Consider the following 19,131-nt stretch of genomic DNA (forward strand, 5'->3'; position numbering starts at 1 on the left):
TGCAAATATAAATAATAGCATTATTCTACAGCCCTACTAGAACATAAGGCACTACAGAATACAGGGAAGATCTACTAAAAACATATTTGTTGACTAGTTTGAATCTAGCTTCTGGTACTTAATAGCTGTGTGACCCTGGACAAATCACTCAACCTTTTTTCAGCCTGTTTCCTCACCTGAAAAATGGGGTTAATAGCACCTACATGTGACCTAAGGGTTGAAAGTAGATAAAGCACTGGTCTTGGAGTCTCAGGTCACAATTTCTACCTCAGCTTCCTCAACAATAAAAAGGGAATAATACTAACACTTATCTTACAGGGTTGATGTGAGAATCATTTAAGATAATATTTGTAAAGTGCTTACCACATTGTCTAGCACATAGATCTTTAATAAATCAGTCCTTTCTTTCTTCCTTTTTTCCTTACTCCTTTCCTTCTATTCTCATGAGAAACAAATCATACATATTAGAGCTTTAAAACTATGTTATTATGTTTTATATAATAATGTATTATAATATTTTATAATTATGGTTATGATTACTAGGTTTTCAGGTCTATACCTGCTCTGAAACTTGAGTGCGTCCTTGAGTACTGACCTAAGTATCCCAACAGTGGTGCAGTGGATAGACAGATGGGCAGAGATAGATTTGAGGAAGACTTGAGTTCAAATACGACCTCAGATACTAACTTGTTTGTCTCCGTTTCCTCAATTGTAAAATGAGGATAGCAATAGCATCTGCCTCCAGGGTTGATGTGAAGATCAATCGAGATAATATCTATAAGGCTTTGAGCTGTGCTTGGTACATAATAAGTACTATATAAATGTTAACTGTTACTGTTATTAATGAGAATATCTGTAAGGCTCTTTGCAACCTCAAGTACTACATTTCAGTTACTATTAATGTAATTATCACAGAGTCTCAGCAGGGCCGCGCTTTTTTGTATTACTCTTGCAGCAGATTTTCTGCAGGGCCCGGGGACAACTTCATGCTTTGGGCGTGGTTTCCTAACTCCAGCCAGGCTGCAGAGGTCCAACTACCTCATGGCCTCTTTTCTGGCCATCGCAGCCTTTTGATAGGGTCAGGATTAGGGTGGAGCTAGAAACGGTTTTCTATTGGTGGAGAGGAGAAGGCGGGGAGGGGGTGTGTCCTAGCGTTTCCGCCATTCGGCTCTCGTTTCAGTCCGGAGAAGCCCCTGGGGCTTGCTTGGGTTGGGTGGAAAGGGAGTGGGGGGAAAATGGGGCGGTACGGGACGGGTTTGACCTTCTCTAGGCTTGGGTCCAAGCTTTCTTTTCTCCTCCTCTTCCTCCTCTCCCCGTCCCCTGGCGCTTGCGGCCCTCCTTTCCCATGCAGATCAGGTGATCCTCGCTGGTCACCGCCCCTGCCGCGTGACGGACTCACGCCAGGCGCCCCTTCCAGAGCCGCGGGGTCGTCATGGCTGCCATCGGGGAGGGCTGTAGCGTGGCCCGCCTGATGGGATACCGAGGGAACTGGGCCCTGGCTCGCCTCCTGCCGCTCCGCGACGCGGCCGGCGGAGACGGTGAGAGGCGGGGGAGGGGAGAGGAGTCGGAGAAAGGGGATGAAGCTGGAGGGAGCCGAGGGGAGCAGGGCTAGTTCGTCATCAGTGACGGAAACCCTACGGAACTCGGCGCCCCAGGTGCCTCCCAGACTACACTTCCCTGTCCCCACTGGCACTGTGACCTTGATGAGTCACTTATTTTTTTGGGCCGCAAATGAAAGCTTTGGCCTAAATCGGGGGATCTTAACCGGGCGTCCACGGACTATCCGAGGACTTGGATGGGAAAAAATTAGCATACATACACACTAGAGAAACATATAAACACACACACGTACATATGCACATGACATATATATATATCTGTGTAAACTTTAATTATACGTTATTCAAGTTTTTATATAACTATACAAATGTGTGTATATATACACGTATATGCATATTATAAAGATAGGGGAACCAGGTGACCCAGCGGTGGGGCTGAAGTCAGAAAGATGAGTCTTCCAGAATTCAAATCCAGCCTCAGATACTTATTAGCTGTGTGACCTTGGGCAAGTTATTTAACCTTGTTTGCTTCAGTTTCCTCATCTGCAAAATGAGGTAAAGAAGAAAATGGCAAATCACTTCTGTATCTTTGCTTAAAAAAACCCCCAATTGGGGTCACTAGAGTTGGGCACAATTGAAAGTGACTCAATAGCAACAATTCATATATTTGTATGAATATATACACATATATACATAATTTTCAGGCATTTAAAAACATTCCGAGAAGGGGTCCTTAGGTTTTATTAGACTGCCATTAGGCTCCATGATACCAAAAAAATTAAGAATCACTTATCTGAAAGATTTTCAATGTGCCTTTTCTTCAGAACTAAGAGTTTAGGAATTTATCCAACTTACTAGTCTTTAAATGGGAGTGGTTGTGATGGCTCAGCTGAAGCAGAAGTTTGGCCCAGATGGATTATAATTGAGCTGGAAAAGACTTTAGAGATTGATTTAAACCCCTTCATTTACTGATGACTTTTCAATCTTCAGCACAGAGCCTTGAACATAATAAACTATAAATGTTGACTCACTCCATTAGGTGCCAAATGGATGTTTAATTGTTGAATTCAGTAACTACATCATTATCTAGCATCAACAAGAACAGTTTAATCTAACTATAATTGTCTGCCAATGGTATTTTTCAAAGCTAGAAGTCATTTTGAAAGAAAGGAAAAAGCCTAGCCTTTTCCATTTTATGGAAGGGCTGAGAAATTTGTTTCAATTGATTATATGTTTAAGCTAAATAAATCTGATTTTAATTGATTTCTTATAATTTGGTTTAGTGTCCTTTTCCCATTTACTAGTTTTTGAAATTTGAATTATAATCGTTTATGTGAAATCCAGTGATAAATTGCTTCTATTAATAGAAATTCAGTACTAAATTATTTTTATTCTGAATTGTTACACATTCATATATCAACTCCTGTTGGTAGTGATGTATTTTAAGTAGTACACTCTTATGTTTCCAAAAGTTTTTTTATTTATGATTTTTAATCACACAATGTATATTTCAAAGATATCAAAATGTATAACAAAGGTGTCATTAATGTAAATGTTTATGTCCAGAGATAACAAGGGAACTACTGACTGCTAGACTTAGTCTTGCCTTTCTCCCATCAGTCATCATTTACTCTTAGAGGCCCATAGTATCCATTTTATTCCTAGGAACCTTGGATGAATGGGCAGGGATATATAGAATAGCAAGAAAAGGAATAAGGTAAGGGAATGTTGTTAGGGAAACAAAGAAAAATTAAGGTAGAATAGAATGAAGAAATAGCTTTATTGAGAGGGACATCACAAAGGCATTATACTAATTTGTTTCTCCTGTAGTTTTTTTGAAGGAAAAATGGTTACATTAAAACTGAAAAAGAAGTTAATAAAAGTGCTATTTATATATTTATATATCTCCTAAGGAAATTTAGTAAAGGTTTTTATTTGATCATCTATATAGCCCGGCAGAAGATGGTTTTGAGTTGTAAGAGAAATTTATTACTTTTAAATTTAAATCATCAAATGTAATTATTAAAATGCTATTAAACTTTTAACTATGATTATTAAACATTTTAAAATGGGATAATATTATAAAAGAAATATTGCAGAAAATACCAGACCTACAAGAAGAAGCAAAATTTGAAATGTTTTGCTACCAATATTATCTTTAAAGCACAAGGTGGAACTAGTGGTAATCCTATTACAGAAGATAAACTATAAAACAATACTTTTGGGAGATAATTAAGATAGGTTTTTAAAAATTGTTTTGGCAAAGATACTGAATAACCATTGTACTCATTTCTTAACAGATATATTTTTAATTCAGGCTTCTACTTCTCTTGAGAAATTAAAAGTCCTTTGTGAAGAAGATGAAGAAAATGTGAATCCATCAGTTCTTATAAAGCTTTACACACAGGTAGATTAATTTGTTAAAATAAACTTCTTGTGTAGTGGGGATGGTGGATATGTATATATGTGTTCAAGTGTTAGCTGAAGCTAATTAATTGGTCAAAATTTATGTTTCATTTTGCTTGTCCAAATGCTCTTATTATATGGAAATAGTTTGTTAAGTATTTTCTATGTAAGATGGGAATTGATGTGGGAAATGAACAAAAAATAATTTCTAGCACTTTTCATTAGAGAGGGAGGTTAAAGATAGCTTTGTTCTGCACCCCCCCAAAATAAAACAAACAAAAAACAAAAAACAAAAACCCTCAAAGCATAGGACCTGGCCTTACTTCTTAAAAAAGCTTCACTATCTCCATAGTTTTTTATACAAAGTCTTCTGTTTGGCACTTGAAGCTTTTCACATTTTGATTCTAATTGATCTTTTTAGATATATTCTTTATTATTCCCCCTCACATAATTTTCCTTTCAGTTAAAGTAGCCTTTACTTGCTCTTGCTCTTGTACATTCCATTCCATCTCACACCTTGCTCATTATTACCCTTATTTCTACAATTTCACTCAAGTGTCTGCCCAAATGTCGTCTCCTGCCTGAGACCTTTTCTAATCAGTCAATCAGTAATCATTTATTTAGCACCTAATTATATGCTAGATATTGGGCTAGGTGCTAGTAGAATACCTAGCAATAAATGAAACAGTCCTGCTTTTATGGGGCTTATGTTCTTTTTGGGAAGACAACATACATATATAAGTATATAGAGAGTAAATATAAAAAGAAGAAATACAAAGTTAATTTCAGAAAGTTTGAAAAGGAAGGCACTGCCTATTAAGAAGATCAAGAAAGCCTTCATGTAGAAGATGTTTAAGGAAGGAAGAAAAGAATTCTGTGAGGAAGAGATGAGGAAAAAGTACATTTCAGGCATTGAGAAGGGCCAGAGAAGCACTGAGATAGAAAGTTGTTGGTAGTGTTCCCACCCAAATTACTTTTTATTTTTTTCTCCATAAAATAATATTTCATCTGCCTACCTCCCCTGGGTTGTGAGGATCAAATGAGATATCTGCAAGAGAGTAATATATGCCAACTGCTACCATACAATCTGATCTTCTTAACTTTACAAATGAGGAAATCAACATTTAGAGTGGTTAAGTAATTTTATCAAGGTACATAGTAAGCAAATGCTGGAGCTGTTTGTTCAACTATATCATGCCATACCTCTTTACGAAGCAGAGTAACAAATGTTTTCTTTCCTTTTTTTTTTTTTTTTTTTTTTTTTAACTTTATGGCAAAAAAGGGAGATCAGACTGTGGAAGGTATCTTAAAATTATACTAAAGTCATAATGCCCATACTTAAAGTTGGGAGCAAATGACCCAAAAGCTTTTATAGCATTTCAAGTTTTAGAGTCACTTATTACAGAATATTCTAATTGTTTTATATATAAGTTTATAATTAGACTAAAATATTAAGAAGTTAGAAAAGGTAAGAAAAGGAAGACACACTATCAAAGGAGTATAGTTTTTTTTTCACTGAAAGATTTATCTTTAAAAAGATTTGTTATTATCTGTATTGATCTTTTTTAAAAATGTTTTATTTGACTATTTTAATCACTTTTTTTTATAAAGTGGGTGAGAAATTCAGGACTATGAATCTATGGGGATTTAAGTATTCTATCTAGACACACATGTTGTTTTATTACTGCTTGGTTGAGGTATTTGTGGCATACTGCCTCCACTCAGAGGCAGCATACCTAAATTGTAGGAATTGCATTTGTGTGACTGTGGATCAGAACTCCTCAGAGATGAATGAATCATATGATTGGAGGAGTTAGGCTTGGAAGGGACCTTAACAACCATCTAGTACCAAACCCCTAATTTTATAATTGAGGGAACTGAAACCGTAGGTATACCGCCAGGTAGGTATACCGCCAGCCCCTAGCCCAATAATTAAAAATTAAATGTTTTCATAAAGACCTAACTGTCCAAATTTGACTTAAATTTAGTACTTTATATTTTTCTTTCTTATTCAGAATGCCATAGAAGTCATGGGAAAGAATGAGTGTCCAAGGCGATAGTGAGGTAGTGTACTTGACAGCCTGTGGGGAATGCTCAAAGTCTGGAGATGACTTGTCAGATTCAATGAACAGTAGTATTTTGCTTCAACTGGAATTGAAATAAAACAAAAGAAGTAGTTAGAGCCAGATAGTAGAAGGCCTTAAATATTAGGCTAAGGAGATTTAGTCAGTAGAGAGCTAATGAATGATTTTAGCAAGAGAGTGACATATATTGGGATTTTGGGTCTTTAGAATTATAGAGTTCTTAATATTAGGAAGATTTTTTTTTTTTTTTTGGCAGCTTTGGTAAGAAAAGTTAAAGCAGTGGGATGACACCTGGAAGCAACAAAATCAGGTAGGAGAAGCTTGAAAGAGTCCAGATGAGAAAAATGAGAATCTAAAATAAAATGGTGGTTTGAGGGGAGAGCTGTGGAGCTAGAATTGACAAGGTTTAATAGGTGGTTAGATGCAATGGAGAAGGGAAGGCCCATGGTGTCTCAGGTTTTAAGCTTCAGAAACTGAAAGGTGGTCGTGGTGTCAACAGTAGAAATAGGGAATATTTAGTTTAGAAGTTTTGAGGTGTGGAGAAATTTATATAGCAATCATACTATTTGGGAGTATTGTTTAATTGTCTTCAAGGAACATATTGTATAGTGTGTTGGAAAGTGACTGTTGAGTCAAAGAAATGTGTATTTTTTTTTAAAGGAAGAGTAGAACCCAACACAGAAGAGGAGAGGGAAGGGAAGAATACTATGTTTAGGGCAAAGGGGGAAATAAAGAAATCAAGATCTCTTTATAAAGAGAGATCAAGAAGGAAGAGTTAAATAGATAAATGCTGTAGAAGTTACAGGGAATGGTCAAGGAAGGTAAAGCATTTTCATTTAAGAGACCACCAGTTTTTGGCTTTTTTTTTTTTTTAATAGCAGTTTTTACTAAAGTGGAAGCCTGATTGTAAGGGATTGAAAAATGAATGAGTAATGAGAAAGTGGAGGTAGTTCTTTCCTGTGTATATATAAACATATATAATAACTAAATATAAGCATTTATTTCAATTTTAATTGGAAAATTTTTTTCTTTTAAGGAACTAAAAACAGATTAAATGTTTTCATGAAGACCTAACTATCCAAATTTGACTTAAATTTAGTACTTTACATTTCTCCTTCTTGTATTCAGATCCTTTAATGAAAAGGAAAGAGAGAGAGGCAGAAATAAAAAAAAGAAAACATAGCTACGGAAAAAAAAAAAAAAAAGAGGGGGAAAGAGAAAGAGAGAAGGGAAAGGAAGATTAAAATTAACTGTACCCAAATCAAGATGGTATGAAAATTTAAAGGAAAGAACTCTGAATGTGACTAGTTGAATTAGTCTTCTAAGATTTATTGCAGTGCTTAGTCTAGAATTCTATGAAAAGTGAGACTAGAAGAGGAAGAGATTACAACAGATGGATGCAGAATGTCAGCTTTTGAAGATTTATTTAGATAGAGGATCACAGTGAAAAGCAGAAAACCATTAACTAGGAAACTTAAATCAGTTTTGATGTGCAAAGGTACACAGAGACACTCATTTCTTAATACCTTCTTATGCAGTTTAGAGTGGTAGAGGAATATACAAATTGGGGGATTTCTAGCCCACCAGTGGAAATGTTAGGTGTTGAATTGTAGTAAACCTCTTTGATAACTTTTCAGGTATTACTTTATACTGTTGATATTTATATGAGTCTTATTCTTCATTAAATTAAATGTCCAGAGATGTAGAGACCACTTGAGTTCATGTCTTGCCCAGTGCAATCAGTGTTTACATATGATAGGAACTGAATGCTTATTAATCTGAACTTTTTATGGACTAAGGCTTGTTTCTCAGTCAGAAGGGGCTTACATAGCTGCTTTATGGAGAAATTATTACTGTATTATTACTTTCTCTAAAAAGGATAGAAAAGATTATGGAATATGAAATGGATGGTTTTGATTACAAAATCTCTGCCTAATATGTTAGCTCCATTTGTTTTTCCTTAAGTCAGTTTCTCCTCATCAGTTATCAACTCATGATGCACATCACACATTTAGAAAAATCATCCTTTTGGGTTTGAATTTCTTAATTAAATATTTTCTTCCCATTCCACTCCCCTCCCATTTCTGCAGGCTATATTGGACATGACATATTATGAAGAGAATAAGTTGGTAGATGAAGATTTTCCAGAAGACACTTCTTTACCAAAAGTAAAAGAGTTAATCACTATTCTTTCAGAACCAGAAGTTGTAATTAAAGAAACTAATCTGCATGCAAAAGTGAGTATAGAGCTACTCTGAACTATATTGAAACATGGATAATCCTTAACTTTTATTATTCTTCTCCTTATGTCATGTATTCTATTTTGAGTAAAGATTGAATAAGAAGACCACATCAGGTCTCAAATTATACTGCAGAACAATATTTATCAAAATGACTTGTTTATAGTTAAAATCTAGAGAGGTTGGTCAGCAGAGCAGATTAGATACGTAGCACATAAATGCAAACAAAATCAGTAGTAGAGTGTTGTATAAACTCATAGAACCCAGTTATTAGGATAAGAATTCAATATTTGACAAAAATTACTGGGAAAAAAGTCTGGTAAAAATTAGGTCTAAACTAACATTTCACCCCAAGATAAGTTCCAAATCAATACATGACTTAGACCAATGCTCTTATAAAGAAATTAGAAGAACAAGAAAGAAACTTTTTTTCTGCTCTTGAGATAGGATTACTCTCCCTGAAAAAGGATAGAAAAGATTATAGATTATAAATGCATGAATAATAACAGGTAGCTTTTATATCATGCTTTAAGGTTAGCAAAAGATATACACACACACACACACACACACACACACACACACACACACACACATCTATTCTCATTCCTAATAACAGTCTTAAGAAGTACATGCTATTAATGTCCTCATTTTACAGATGAGGAAATTGAGATTTAGAGAGAATAGGTAACTTGCCCAGAGTCACACAAATATAAAGTGTCTGAGACAGGATTTGAACTGAGGGTCTTCCCTCAAGGTCAAGAATTTTGTCCTCTCACCTAGTTTCACCATGAATTGGTAAAGAATAGGATTAAAAACCATTTATACGATGATGACAGAGTGATAAAAGCAAAATGAAAGATTTTAGAACTTTTATCAATGCAGTGACAAAGCATTCCAGAGGATAGAGCTGAAGCACTGTACCCACCTCCTACCAGAGAGATGATGGCCTTATAAAATACAAAGTGAGACATATTTTTGGACATGGCCAGCATAGGAATTTGTTTCACTTGAATGTTATTTCTTATAGGAGTTTTATTTTAAACTTGTTTTAATTATTTGCAGGGGGGATAGGGAGGAGAGAAAATAAAAGTTTGTTAACAAAAAAAAATTAAGTTAAATTTTTAAAAATGTAAAATGCTAAGAAAAATGAAGAAGGTTATATTGCAAGTTTCTCATTTTTATATTTTACAGATTTTAGAACATTAGTAAAACAAAAATGCATTAAAACCATTTTTTAATTTTTAAAAATATGATTATTCATTATTTTGCAAAATTTAGTATTCTTTATTTTCTCACAAAGAATGCTAATTAGTAGTTTTCTTTTTTAATAATCATTTTATTGAATGTCTTTTTATAGCTAACATAAAAATATCCTGCTTTGAGAAAATCCTTAAAAGTAGTGAAGGGATTTGCTCAAGGCCACTTATTTAGTATTTCAGGCTGATTTTGAACCAAGGTCTTTCTGATACTAAGTCCAATACTCTTATCCACTAAGCCATACTGCCTCTCAGGTTTCATTTAAAATAGATTATTTTTAAAAAATTTGTCTGAGGCTTTGAATACTTTGGGGCTTGAAATATTTTACATCAACACTTGTACTTCATAGTGTTAAACATGCAAAAAAAGCATTTTGCACAATGGTAAAATATGGAGTACTCATTCACTTTAAAGAAGAATTATTCTTACTAAAATATTTGCAGCAAGTTTTTCTAAGGTAGCTTTTTCCAAAACTAATTTGTAAATGGAATACTTTGGGGCTTGAAATATTTTCAGAAAAACTTATAAGTGATAGAGCAAGAGGTCTGGAAGAATAAGATCACCTCTTATCTAAAAGTAGGAACAGTAGTTGTTCCATTTCCATACATGCCTCTTTGTCTATGAAATATTAATTGGGAAAATATCATTAATATAAGCATTTTCCTATAGAACTGTATAGAATAGAATGCCAACTCTGTGCAATAAAGTTGGAGATACATTCTTAAAAACTTAAAATACACTTCTGTATTTTATACTTAATTATATACTCAACTTTTCAGGAACTCATCCCTTGCCTAAAATGTAGTGTGTTATCATTGGTCACATATTTCATTACTTTATTTCAGAGGAACTGAAATAAGTAAACAATGATATATTTCATTGGAGTTGGAATACATAAATAATGATAACACACTACATTTTAGGCAAGGGATGAGTTCCTGAAAAGTTGAGTATATAATTAAGTATAAAATACAGAAGTGTATTTTAAGTTTTTAAGGATGTATCTCCAACTTTATTGCACAGAGTTGGCATTCTATTCTATACAGTTCTATAGGAAAATGCTTATATTAATGATATTTTCCCAATTAATATTTCATAGACAAAGAGGCATGTATGGAAATGGAACAACTACTGTTCCTACTTTTAGATCAGAGGTGATCTTATTCTTCCAGACCTCTTGCTCTATCACTTATAAGTTTTTCTGAAAATATTTCAAGCCCCAAAGTATTCCATTTACAAATTAGTTTTGGAAAAAGCTACCTTAGAAAAACTTGCTGCAAATATTTTAGTAAGAATAATTCTTCTTTAAAGTGAATGAGTACTCCATATTTTACCATTGTGCAAAATGCTTTTTTTGCATGTTTAACACTATGAAGTACAAGTGTTGATGTAAAATTTGGTTGATTTAAAAAAAATTGTAAGCCATGTGAAAATTAAAATTTCTTCATTCAATAATGCTTTTCTTTCAGCACTCTGATATGCTTGGTACAGAACTACTAGAATGCCTTTATTGGAGAAGAGGAGCTTTACTCTATATGTATTGCCATACTATCACAGAAAGAGGAGAGTGGCAATCAACAAATACAGATGTGCTTAAAAAGGTAAAAAGCTGTCTGTCATTATGGATATATTGTATGGTGTTGATGATCAATTTCAAGTATACTTCTTTTTTTTTCTATTATAAGTAAAATGTATTAATCTTTATGCCTATATTTTAGTCAGGCCCAAACATGCTTGACTAAATAAGATTTATCCACTTTTCAAGTCCTTTTTAGTGGTTCTAATGAAAGAGAAGAAGAAATGGATAGTATAACAATCAGGATTTCGATGGGCAATAAATAACAATTTTTTTGACATTTAAATATCGATATTTTTTATGGAGGTTGTAAAGTCTTCCACTTGGAATGCGTTTTTTAGTCTGGATTTAGTCTGGATTAGTCTGGCTATGTGGAGGAAGTAGGATAGTCAAGGAACTTTATTGAGTGATCTCAATGTCTCTTTCAGTTCTAGGATTGTGTGGTTTTGTTAATTTAAGGAATGTGCCAAGTGTTGTTAATGTGAACAAACAAAACCTTTTCCTGAGTGCTTGTTGTCTTGATGGCTAATGCCATCAAATATTTATGTAATTGCTATATATGTTTAGAAGCAATTATCAGGAAAGGATCTTACCTAGCAATAAATCTAGAAAGTCAATATTCAACAGAATTAGGTCTTGCTGGGTGCAGTCTTTTTGTTAATGGAAGCATTAACTTTTTTTTTTTCTTAGTAATTGCCATGGCTAGTTTTGTGTTATTATATCATGGACATTTTGCGTAGTGATAAAATGACTTTATGCCATTAAAATGAGCATGAACCACCAAAGTTAATGTCTAAAATTTTTGTGACTTGGCATATAACATACAATTTTTTACTTTACTTTAGTGCCTCACTGATGGAATCAATTACTTGCTACAGATGTTTAAGTTTCGATGCCCTCTTCAACTGAATGAAGATGTTTCTTTTCAAGACATGGATACAGCAAAATTACTTAGTGAAGGTAGCATGATCTTTATGTGTTTATTTAAAATTTAAAAATTCTATGGATATTGCATTTTGGGGAATTATTGGGAGCCAGATATATAAAATTATGCTTAGGTGTAAGTTGATTAGACTACAAAATATTTTTTCTTAGAATTTAACTGAAGATGAGAAATTTCTTGTAATGTTAGAAATCTATGAAATTAGTATTATTTTAAAGTTTCTTTTTAGGTCATACCAAGTACGTTCTTTTTTTATTTGTTTGTTTTTTACATTTTTCACATAAGTCATATTGGGAGAGAAAAATCAGAACAAAAGGGAAAAACCATGAGAAAGAAAATAAAAAGGTAAAAACAGTATGTTTCTATCTGCATTCACTCTCCATAGTTCTCTCTCTGGAAGCAAATAGAAAATCTGTGATGGTATAAACAACAGTTCTTTTCAGTTGTGAGAACTAGATATTTAGATCAGATTTGGAATGGAATTACCCATTAAAGAAGAGAAAATAGCATGAATCAGGTTCCTTTTACACTGACTTTAATAAGTGATTTTTATAATAACCATAGCTCGCATATACATAGAACTTTAAGGGCTTCAAAGCATTGCTGTATTACACTGTGGTAAGTTTCCTGGTGCTGGCTGCATCTTTTTTTGTTAATAGATGAGCAGAGTGAGGCTCAGCCATTAGTTCTTAAAATGCTGCTACACAAATTGTGAATTTGGAGTAATATTTAATAAATTGTGTCTTTCAAACTATTGGCAGTTCTCTGCAAGGTATAACAAGTTTTTATAATTAGACTTTGTTGACCTTCATTTCAAGTGAATGAGTATTCCGTGATTTTTCATTGTATAAAAATAGATTTTCATATTTTCAGTTTGTCTAAGATTCCTATGAACTATCCCATTATTTATTCTGATGAAGTTAAAATTCATGGCTTTAAAAACATTGGCATTGGTTTAAAGTGAAGAGGCTTGTTTCTTCAAAGAATTATGCATGTGATGATTATTTAGATATGTGCATTGTGTAACTGTAGTATACTGTGCTACAGCAATACACTGAGGTTCTGCTTTTTATGTACAAAGTACCTTTCATTTACAAAGTTCGAAGTATTAAATTTCATTTGTCTTTTTTACATCCTATGATTTTATTTTCTAAGATCCAAAATCTTAAGAGATTTTTACCTTTTAAATGCCCTAATTGAAAAAGCATGACTATACTTTTTTTTAATCATCATTTTTTTTTGTTTGTTTTGGCTTTTAAAAAAAATTATTAAAGCTTTTTATTTACAAAACATATACATGGGTAATTTTTCAACATTGACCCTTGCAAAACCTTCTGTTCTAAATTTTTCCCTCCTTTCCCCCACTCCCTCCCCTAGATGGTAGGTACGAATATACTTTTTGAAAATGATTATATTTCTTTAATCTTTATTAAGTACCTTTATACTTTTTACAGAAAAATTGTATATCAGACATTTACTAGATGTGTGACTAGGAATAGTCATTTAACCTCCACAGAAGTGAGAATATCCTGCCTATCTAAACGTTTGGTAAAGTAAGGTATTCTCTTGACTGTACTTTAGTTCCTTTGTCTCTGGCAATGATGAAGTCATGAATCTTTCACATTTGCTGCCTTTAAATAGTTGATTCAGCTTATAGGGCCTACATCTTTATTCCTCCTCAATCATTTGTATATTTTAGAGCTCCTACTTCTCCCCCAGCTGTACCACTATTATGTTTCTGAATTCTGAAAATTCCGTTCATCCATACTTCTGCATCCTTCCATCTTCATTTGCTTCACTCTTCATAAGCATGTTCTTTAACCTAACTTCAACCTCTAATCCCTCTGGAATTCACTTTTCTCTCCATCACTCCTTTTCTGTTCTTACATTTCTTTCTTTACCTTATTGATCCTGTCTCTAACAGGTTAACTATGTATTATATTCTGTACTGTAAGACACTCCCCCCCCCCCAAAAAAAAAAAAAAAAATGCCTGTTCATTCGTCAGTTCACAGCCTTCAGTCATTTGTGATCTACCTTTCCCTTGAATGCTAATAGGAAAAAGTCACTCTACTTATGAAGATTAGGTCTACTATTGTTTATCTCATTTGAGTCCTTTGTGCTTCATAAAGATCCTTTTGTTCTTCCCTGATGGATTCTCTACTATTTTCATTGTAGTGACTATTCTAACCCTGTTCTTTAAATACTTCTTTTTCATCCTATTCAGTAAGTATAGCCTTGCCTCCCATCTATTACCATCTCTATAATCTCTCCTAGTTTAATCCCTTTATATCTCCTTTCCTTTGCTTTAGTTTTTTGGAAAGAAGTGGCCTTCCTTGCCCAGGCTCTCTTCTCTACATCATCATATATTTTTCCTCTAGTTGGTTGCCCAATCAGTCATTCCTTTTTTCATCATTTCTACTGGCTCTTTCTTTGCCCCTGTAGACACAGCTGCCTGGCAAATAATTCTTCCTTTTCATCTTCCTTTATGTGCCATCCTCTGTATAAAGCCTTCCCAATCCCCTCAGTTATTAGTGCTTTCTGCTCAAATTACCATTTATTACTCATCTCTGTATATATTCTGTCTCTTTAATAGAATATAAAGAGAACAGAGACTAACTTGTTTTTGTCTTACACCCTTAGTATCTTTCTTTGTACTTTTCTACATAGTTGATACTTAATAAACATTTATTGAATAGGTTTATTACATTTTGTCTCATAATTCATCAAATCTTAATTATTAATGACAGATAAATTATATTTGAAAACTTGATCTAGATTTAGTATTTGGGATTTTCTGGTCAATTTAGAAACTTGTTTTTGTTTCATCAACTTTATATTTCTAAAATGTTTTAATGCCTTTTATTGCTGTAAACAGTAATGTATAGCAAAAACTTTTTTTTCCCCTTAAGTCTTGAAGTGCTTTAAAGTCATGATTTTGAGTACCTATGAATTGCATAATGTGTTACAGAAGAAAGATTTATGATTTTGGGCTAAATTTTGTATATTCTGGAAATTTTATAAAAATGTATAGCTCTGACAGTTTGTTGTATTATGACATAACATTTTCCAAAAATGAAATATGGAGAAAAGAATGCCATTTAACTAAGTGTTTTGATTGATCAAATTGTAATTATTTGAAGTTTTTTATATATAGGAAAAACTAAAAAAAATAGAGGTTATTATAGAATCTTTTAAGGAAATACTAAATAATTCAATTTTATTATTATAATCTCAACTTAAATGATTTTTTTAGGTGTGTTCAGTGACACGCATTTGCTGGCCATGATGTACAGTGGAGAAATGTGTTATTGGGGACTGAAGTATTGTGTAAATGAAGATCCAGAAAATTGTGACATAGACATTAATGGACCTGGGACAAGCAGCACTTCACTTGAAAAATCCTTGGATTTTCGAGAAATAGGAGAAAAAATTTTAAGAAAATATATATCTATTTGTGAAGGACCCTTGAAAGGACAGTCATGGAATACAACAAATGCAAAACAAATACTAGATTTCTTCCAACATTGCCATCACTAATCCATTTTAATCTGTGCTAATTTTTTTCTTTTTTCCACAAAGATATTTTTTTTTCCCCCAAGGACTGTGGTAAAAAAAAAGACTTGCTTATTTTAAATAATGTAATTTTAACTCACGTTTTATAATTCAGTATGGTTATAGTTTTTATCTGTTAAGCTATACATCATTGATTTTTAAAAGATTTTAAACTTCTGAAATAACATCTTAAATGACAATCTGATTATATAAATGAATTGCTGAATATTTCTAACTTCTAAAAGAGACTTCAGTATACCCTGAATTTTAATGGGAAAGCTTCCAAATATCTCAAGGTTAAGAATCTGATAGTAACTTATTTAGTTGTTTGAGGGTATGGTAAGTTTTTTGTCTATTCCTTTCCATTCCTTTTCACCAAAGCCTACTTCTTCCATACTTTTTGTAGTTGGGTTGAAGTTGCCACCATCTTTCTAGATGGGCAGGTTCATAATCTTATAAGCCATCAATTATTCTTCTCTCTCCCTCATTGCTACCAATAGATAAGTTGATCAGAGAGGACAAGCACTTCTGGTGTGAGGACACTTGCCAAGCTCTTTTGTAGAATATTTATCTACTTTTGGTATCTATCACCCAACTCTCATCTCTGACTCTAAGAAGCTGTAGCATACTGTATGGCCATCTCCTACTAAAACCATCCAGGCCAAAGGGGCCAGATCAGGTGGAGCATAACAAGCCCCAAACCCCTTGGCCTGTTGGTGAGTTGGGGCGATGTCCCCCCAAGTACAGGAAGATTTAGCCCCATGCATGATGGGCTGATGAGAACATTTTGTCCCAGCGGCCATGAAGATGTCTGATGCAAGTGTTGTAGAGCCCTTCAATCTTGACAACAACGATGTCAAGATAATGCATGGCACCCCAGGCCATTGCCAGTCACCTTGTCTTGTTTTTTGTCATTGAAGTTTGATGACTAGAAGAGAGTAATCAACAAAGATGATGACTTTGCCTCACTTAAATCCATTTCACACTGGAGTCAAGACATCGTCCTATGATGTCACTGGTTCTCTTTGAAAATAAAGGATAAACAATAGCGCCAGTTGCCAGGTCATATTGATTCTACCTTCACAATGTATCCATCTTTTTTTCCATTTCCTTAATAACTATGCTCCAATCAAACTGTTTAATTGACTTCACGAATTTATTGATGTTTGTGTCCTCCTAATGTACTTTCTCATAAACTTATTGATGTTCCATATCCTTCTAATTTCTTAGCTTTTAAAAAATTATTATTTTCATCCCAAACTTGACAAATGCTAGCAGACATGAACATTTCACTATGCAAAGAACAGAAAACAGGATTGCATATGAAATCATAAACCTTTTTTATATCCCACTTGTTTCCTTTTTTAAAGTATATGATATATCCAAATGTTAAAATCTATCTTGCTTATTACTGTCTTCTTTTGAAGATTCATCTTTCTCTTCATTGATTCTATTTATTTTTTTTGCTATCACTGTAACTAGCTTTCTCTCTATTTCAAATATAAATATAAATCTTTCCCTCCTCAAAAAAATTCTGTCAATCCTTTCAAAACAGATTCACACACAGACTATATTACAAAGTAATCTGTATGTCATTTTGTTCTTTTAGTTCATCACTTTTCTTTTAGAAAGTAGGAGACATACTTCATTACTGTATGGAGTTGTGGTTATTGTATTGCTCAGAGTTCTTAAGGCTTTCAAAGTCGTTTTTCTTTAGGATAGTATAGTAACATAAATTGTTCCGGTTTTGCTCATTTCATTCTGTAGCAGTTCATATGACTCTTCCCGATTTCTCTGAACTTATTCTTTTTGTTATTTGTTTTGATACAATTATATCCTTAAACCAGAATTTGTTCATCTATTCCCCCTTAGTTCATCACATCCCCTTAGTTTCCACTTCTTTACTATAACAAAAATTGCTGCTATAAATAGGGATCCCTTCCTATATTTAATGTTTTTGAAGCATATGACTAATAGTGATACCATCGGGTCAAAGGAAGTTTAATTGAAGTATAATTCCAAATTGCTTTCAAACTCTGTCTCAGGACTTTCATATAACCTGCTCCTGTAACCAGAAATGCCCTGCTTCCCCAATCCATTTTCTAGAAACCTCTTTTTTTCTCCAGGGGTCAGTTATGGGACCATCATTTACATAAAATCTATTTTAATGTTTTCTCTCCTTCCTCACCCCCTTGGTTTTTGATGCTCTTCCTTTTTTTTTTTTTTTTTTTTTTTGGTTTACCTTATATATAGATATATGTGTGTGTGTGAGTGTGTGTGTGTGTATTTGTGTGTATATATAAATGTTACATGTTTATAGGAAAATATAATAAGCTTGCAGGCAGGATGTTTTATGCCTTTATCCTCAGTATTTAATATAATGCCTTGTACATATTAGGTGTTTAATAAATGTTTATTGATTTGAATTTTGAGAGTTCATCTTTTTTAGTAAACTTTGCCATCTTTATTACTGTGAGAGTTCATCAAGTGATTGTTTTGATTATAGCAGGCACACTAAAAAGATTTAAATCTTACCATTGTCACTGATTAAGTATGGCTTCTTGGCCAAGTTACTTAAATTTTCTGAACCTTATTTCCGTATCTGTAAAATAGAGATACTACTACCTGACTACCTATCTCATAGTTGTGAGGTAGAGTGAGATAATAATAAAATTTGATGTAAGAAGGCATTATTATAATAACAATTGTCATTCTATAAGAACAAAATAGCTTTCTTCCCAGTGTGACTGTGAGAAATATATTTTGTTGAGGAAACAGTAAAAGCTGAAAATCAGGATGTCCAGTTTTTCATTAATTAGCTTATTAATTATGGGAAGTGACAAAACTTTTAACAAATTCAGATTTATATTTTCTGGGGATTATTAATTAATTTTTACCAATGAGAGAGGCAGCAGAAGTGGCCATGTTTACACATGCAACAAATGGGGAGGACCCTAAACTTCCAATCTCTAAGAAGGGACTATGGGTGTTTCAGGAATTTCCTCTGCCATGCTCATTGCATGTTATTAACTAGGGAACTTCTGACAAATAGTGATTTCCTATAACTATGTGGGACCTTATGGCACATTTACAATTCTTGTATAGCTGAGAACTACTGTGTGATTTTTAATTGAAGTGGGTGAATATCTCTGTTTCCACCACTACTTGCATGCGCCCTCCGCCTTGTCCCCCCCAAATTTGATCCATCTTCCATTTGGCTTCTAAATTCATATTCCTAAAACATGTCTGACTGTGTCGCTCTACTACCTAATTTGGCAATTTGTTGCCCTTAGGATAAAATAGAAACTTTTCTGTTTGGCATCTAAAATTCTTCACAATCTTGTCTTTCCAGGTTTGGGGCACATCATGTTCTATATATTCTACCTTTGTTCTAGTCAGGATAACTCAGCTGCTCCCCTCTGCATACAGAACTACAAGACCTAGCTCTGTCTGCACAAGTTGTTTCTCCCAACCTTATCATCTCTGCCTTAGAGAATCCTTAACTTCCTTCAA

At 33.5% G+C, this 19,131-nt stretch overlaps 1 protein-coding gene across 1 annotated transcript; it reads left to right on the top strand.

Annotated features, from left to right (window-relative positions):
- Positions 1 to 1,192: 1,192 nt before the first annotated feature.
- RIMOC1 (RAB7A interacting MON1-CCZ1 complex subunit 1) lies at positions 1,193 to 18,044 on the top strand. Its single transcript, XM_051990385.1, has 6 exons — positions 1,193 to 1,538; positions 3,860 to 3,966; positions 8,140 to 8,286; positions 11,016 to 11,147; positions 11,968 to 12,082; positions 15,320 to 18,044. Exons 1-6 carry the CDS (start codon positions 1,433 to 1,435, stop codon positions 15,601 to 15,603), a joined length of 891 nt encoding a protein of 296 aa, XP_051846345.1. The 5' UTR covers positions 1,193 to 1,432; the 3' UTR covers positions 15,604 to 18,044.
- Positions 18,045 to 19,131: the final 1,087 nt, after the last annotated feature.

This window comes from Antechinus flavipes, chromosome 1, assembly GCF_016432865.1.
Source record: "Antechinus flavipes isolate AdamAnt ecotype Samford, QLD, Australia chromosome 1, AdamAnt_v2, whole genome shotgun sequence".
In the NCBI taxonomy this organism is placed as follows: Eukaryota; Metazoa; Chordata; class Mammalia; order Dasyuromorphia; family Dasyuridae; genus Antechinus; species Antechinus flavipes.

What these genes read in the sequence shown, in the direction of transcription:
- RIMOC1 (XM_051990385.1), top strand. Translation starts at nt 1,433, where the DNA reads ATGGCTGCCATCGGGGAGGGCTGTAGCGTGGCCCGCCTGATGGGATAC. An exon ending in CGACGCGGCCGGCGGAGACG is followed by an intron (nt 1,539 to 3,859) that starts GTGAGAGGCGGG and finishes ATTTCTTAACAG; the next exon opens with ATATATTTTTAATTCAGGCT. An exon ending in AAACTAATCTGCATGCAAAA is followed by an intron (nt 8,287 to 11,015) that starts GTGAGTATAGAG and finishes CTTTTCTTTCAG; the next exon opens with CACTCTGATATGCTTGGTAC.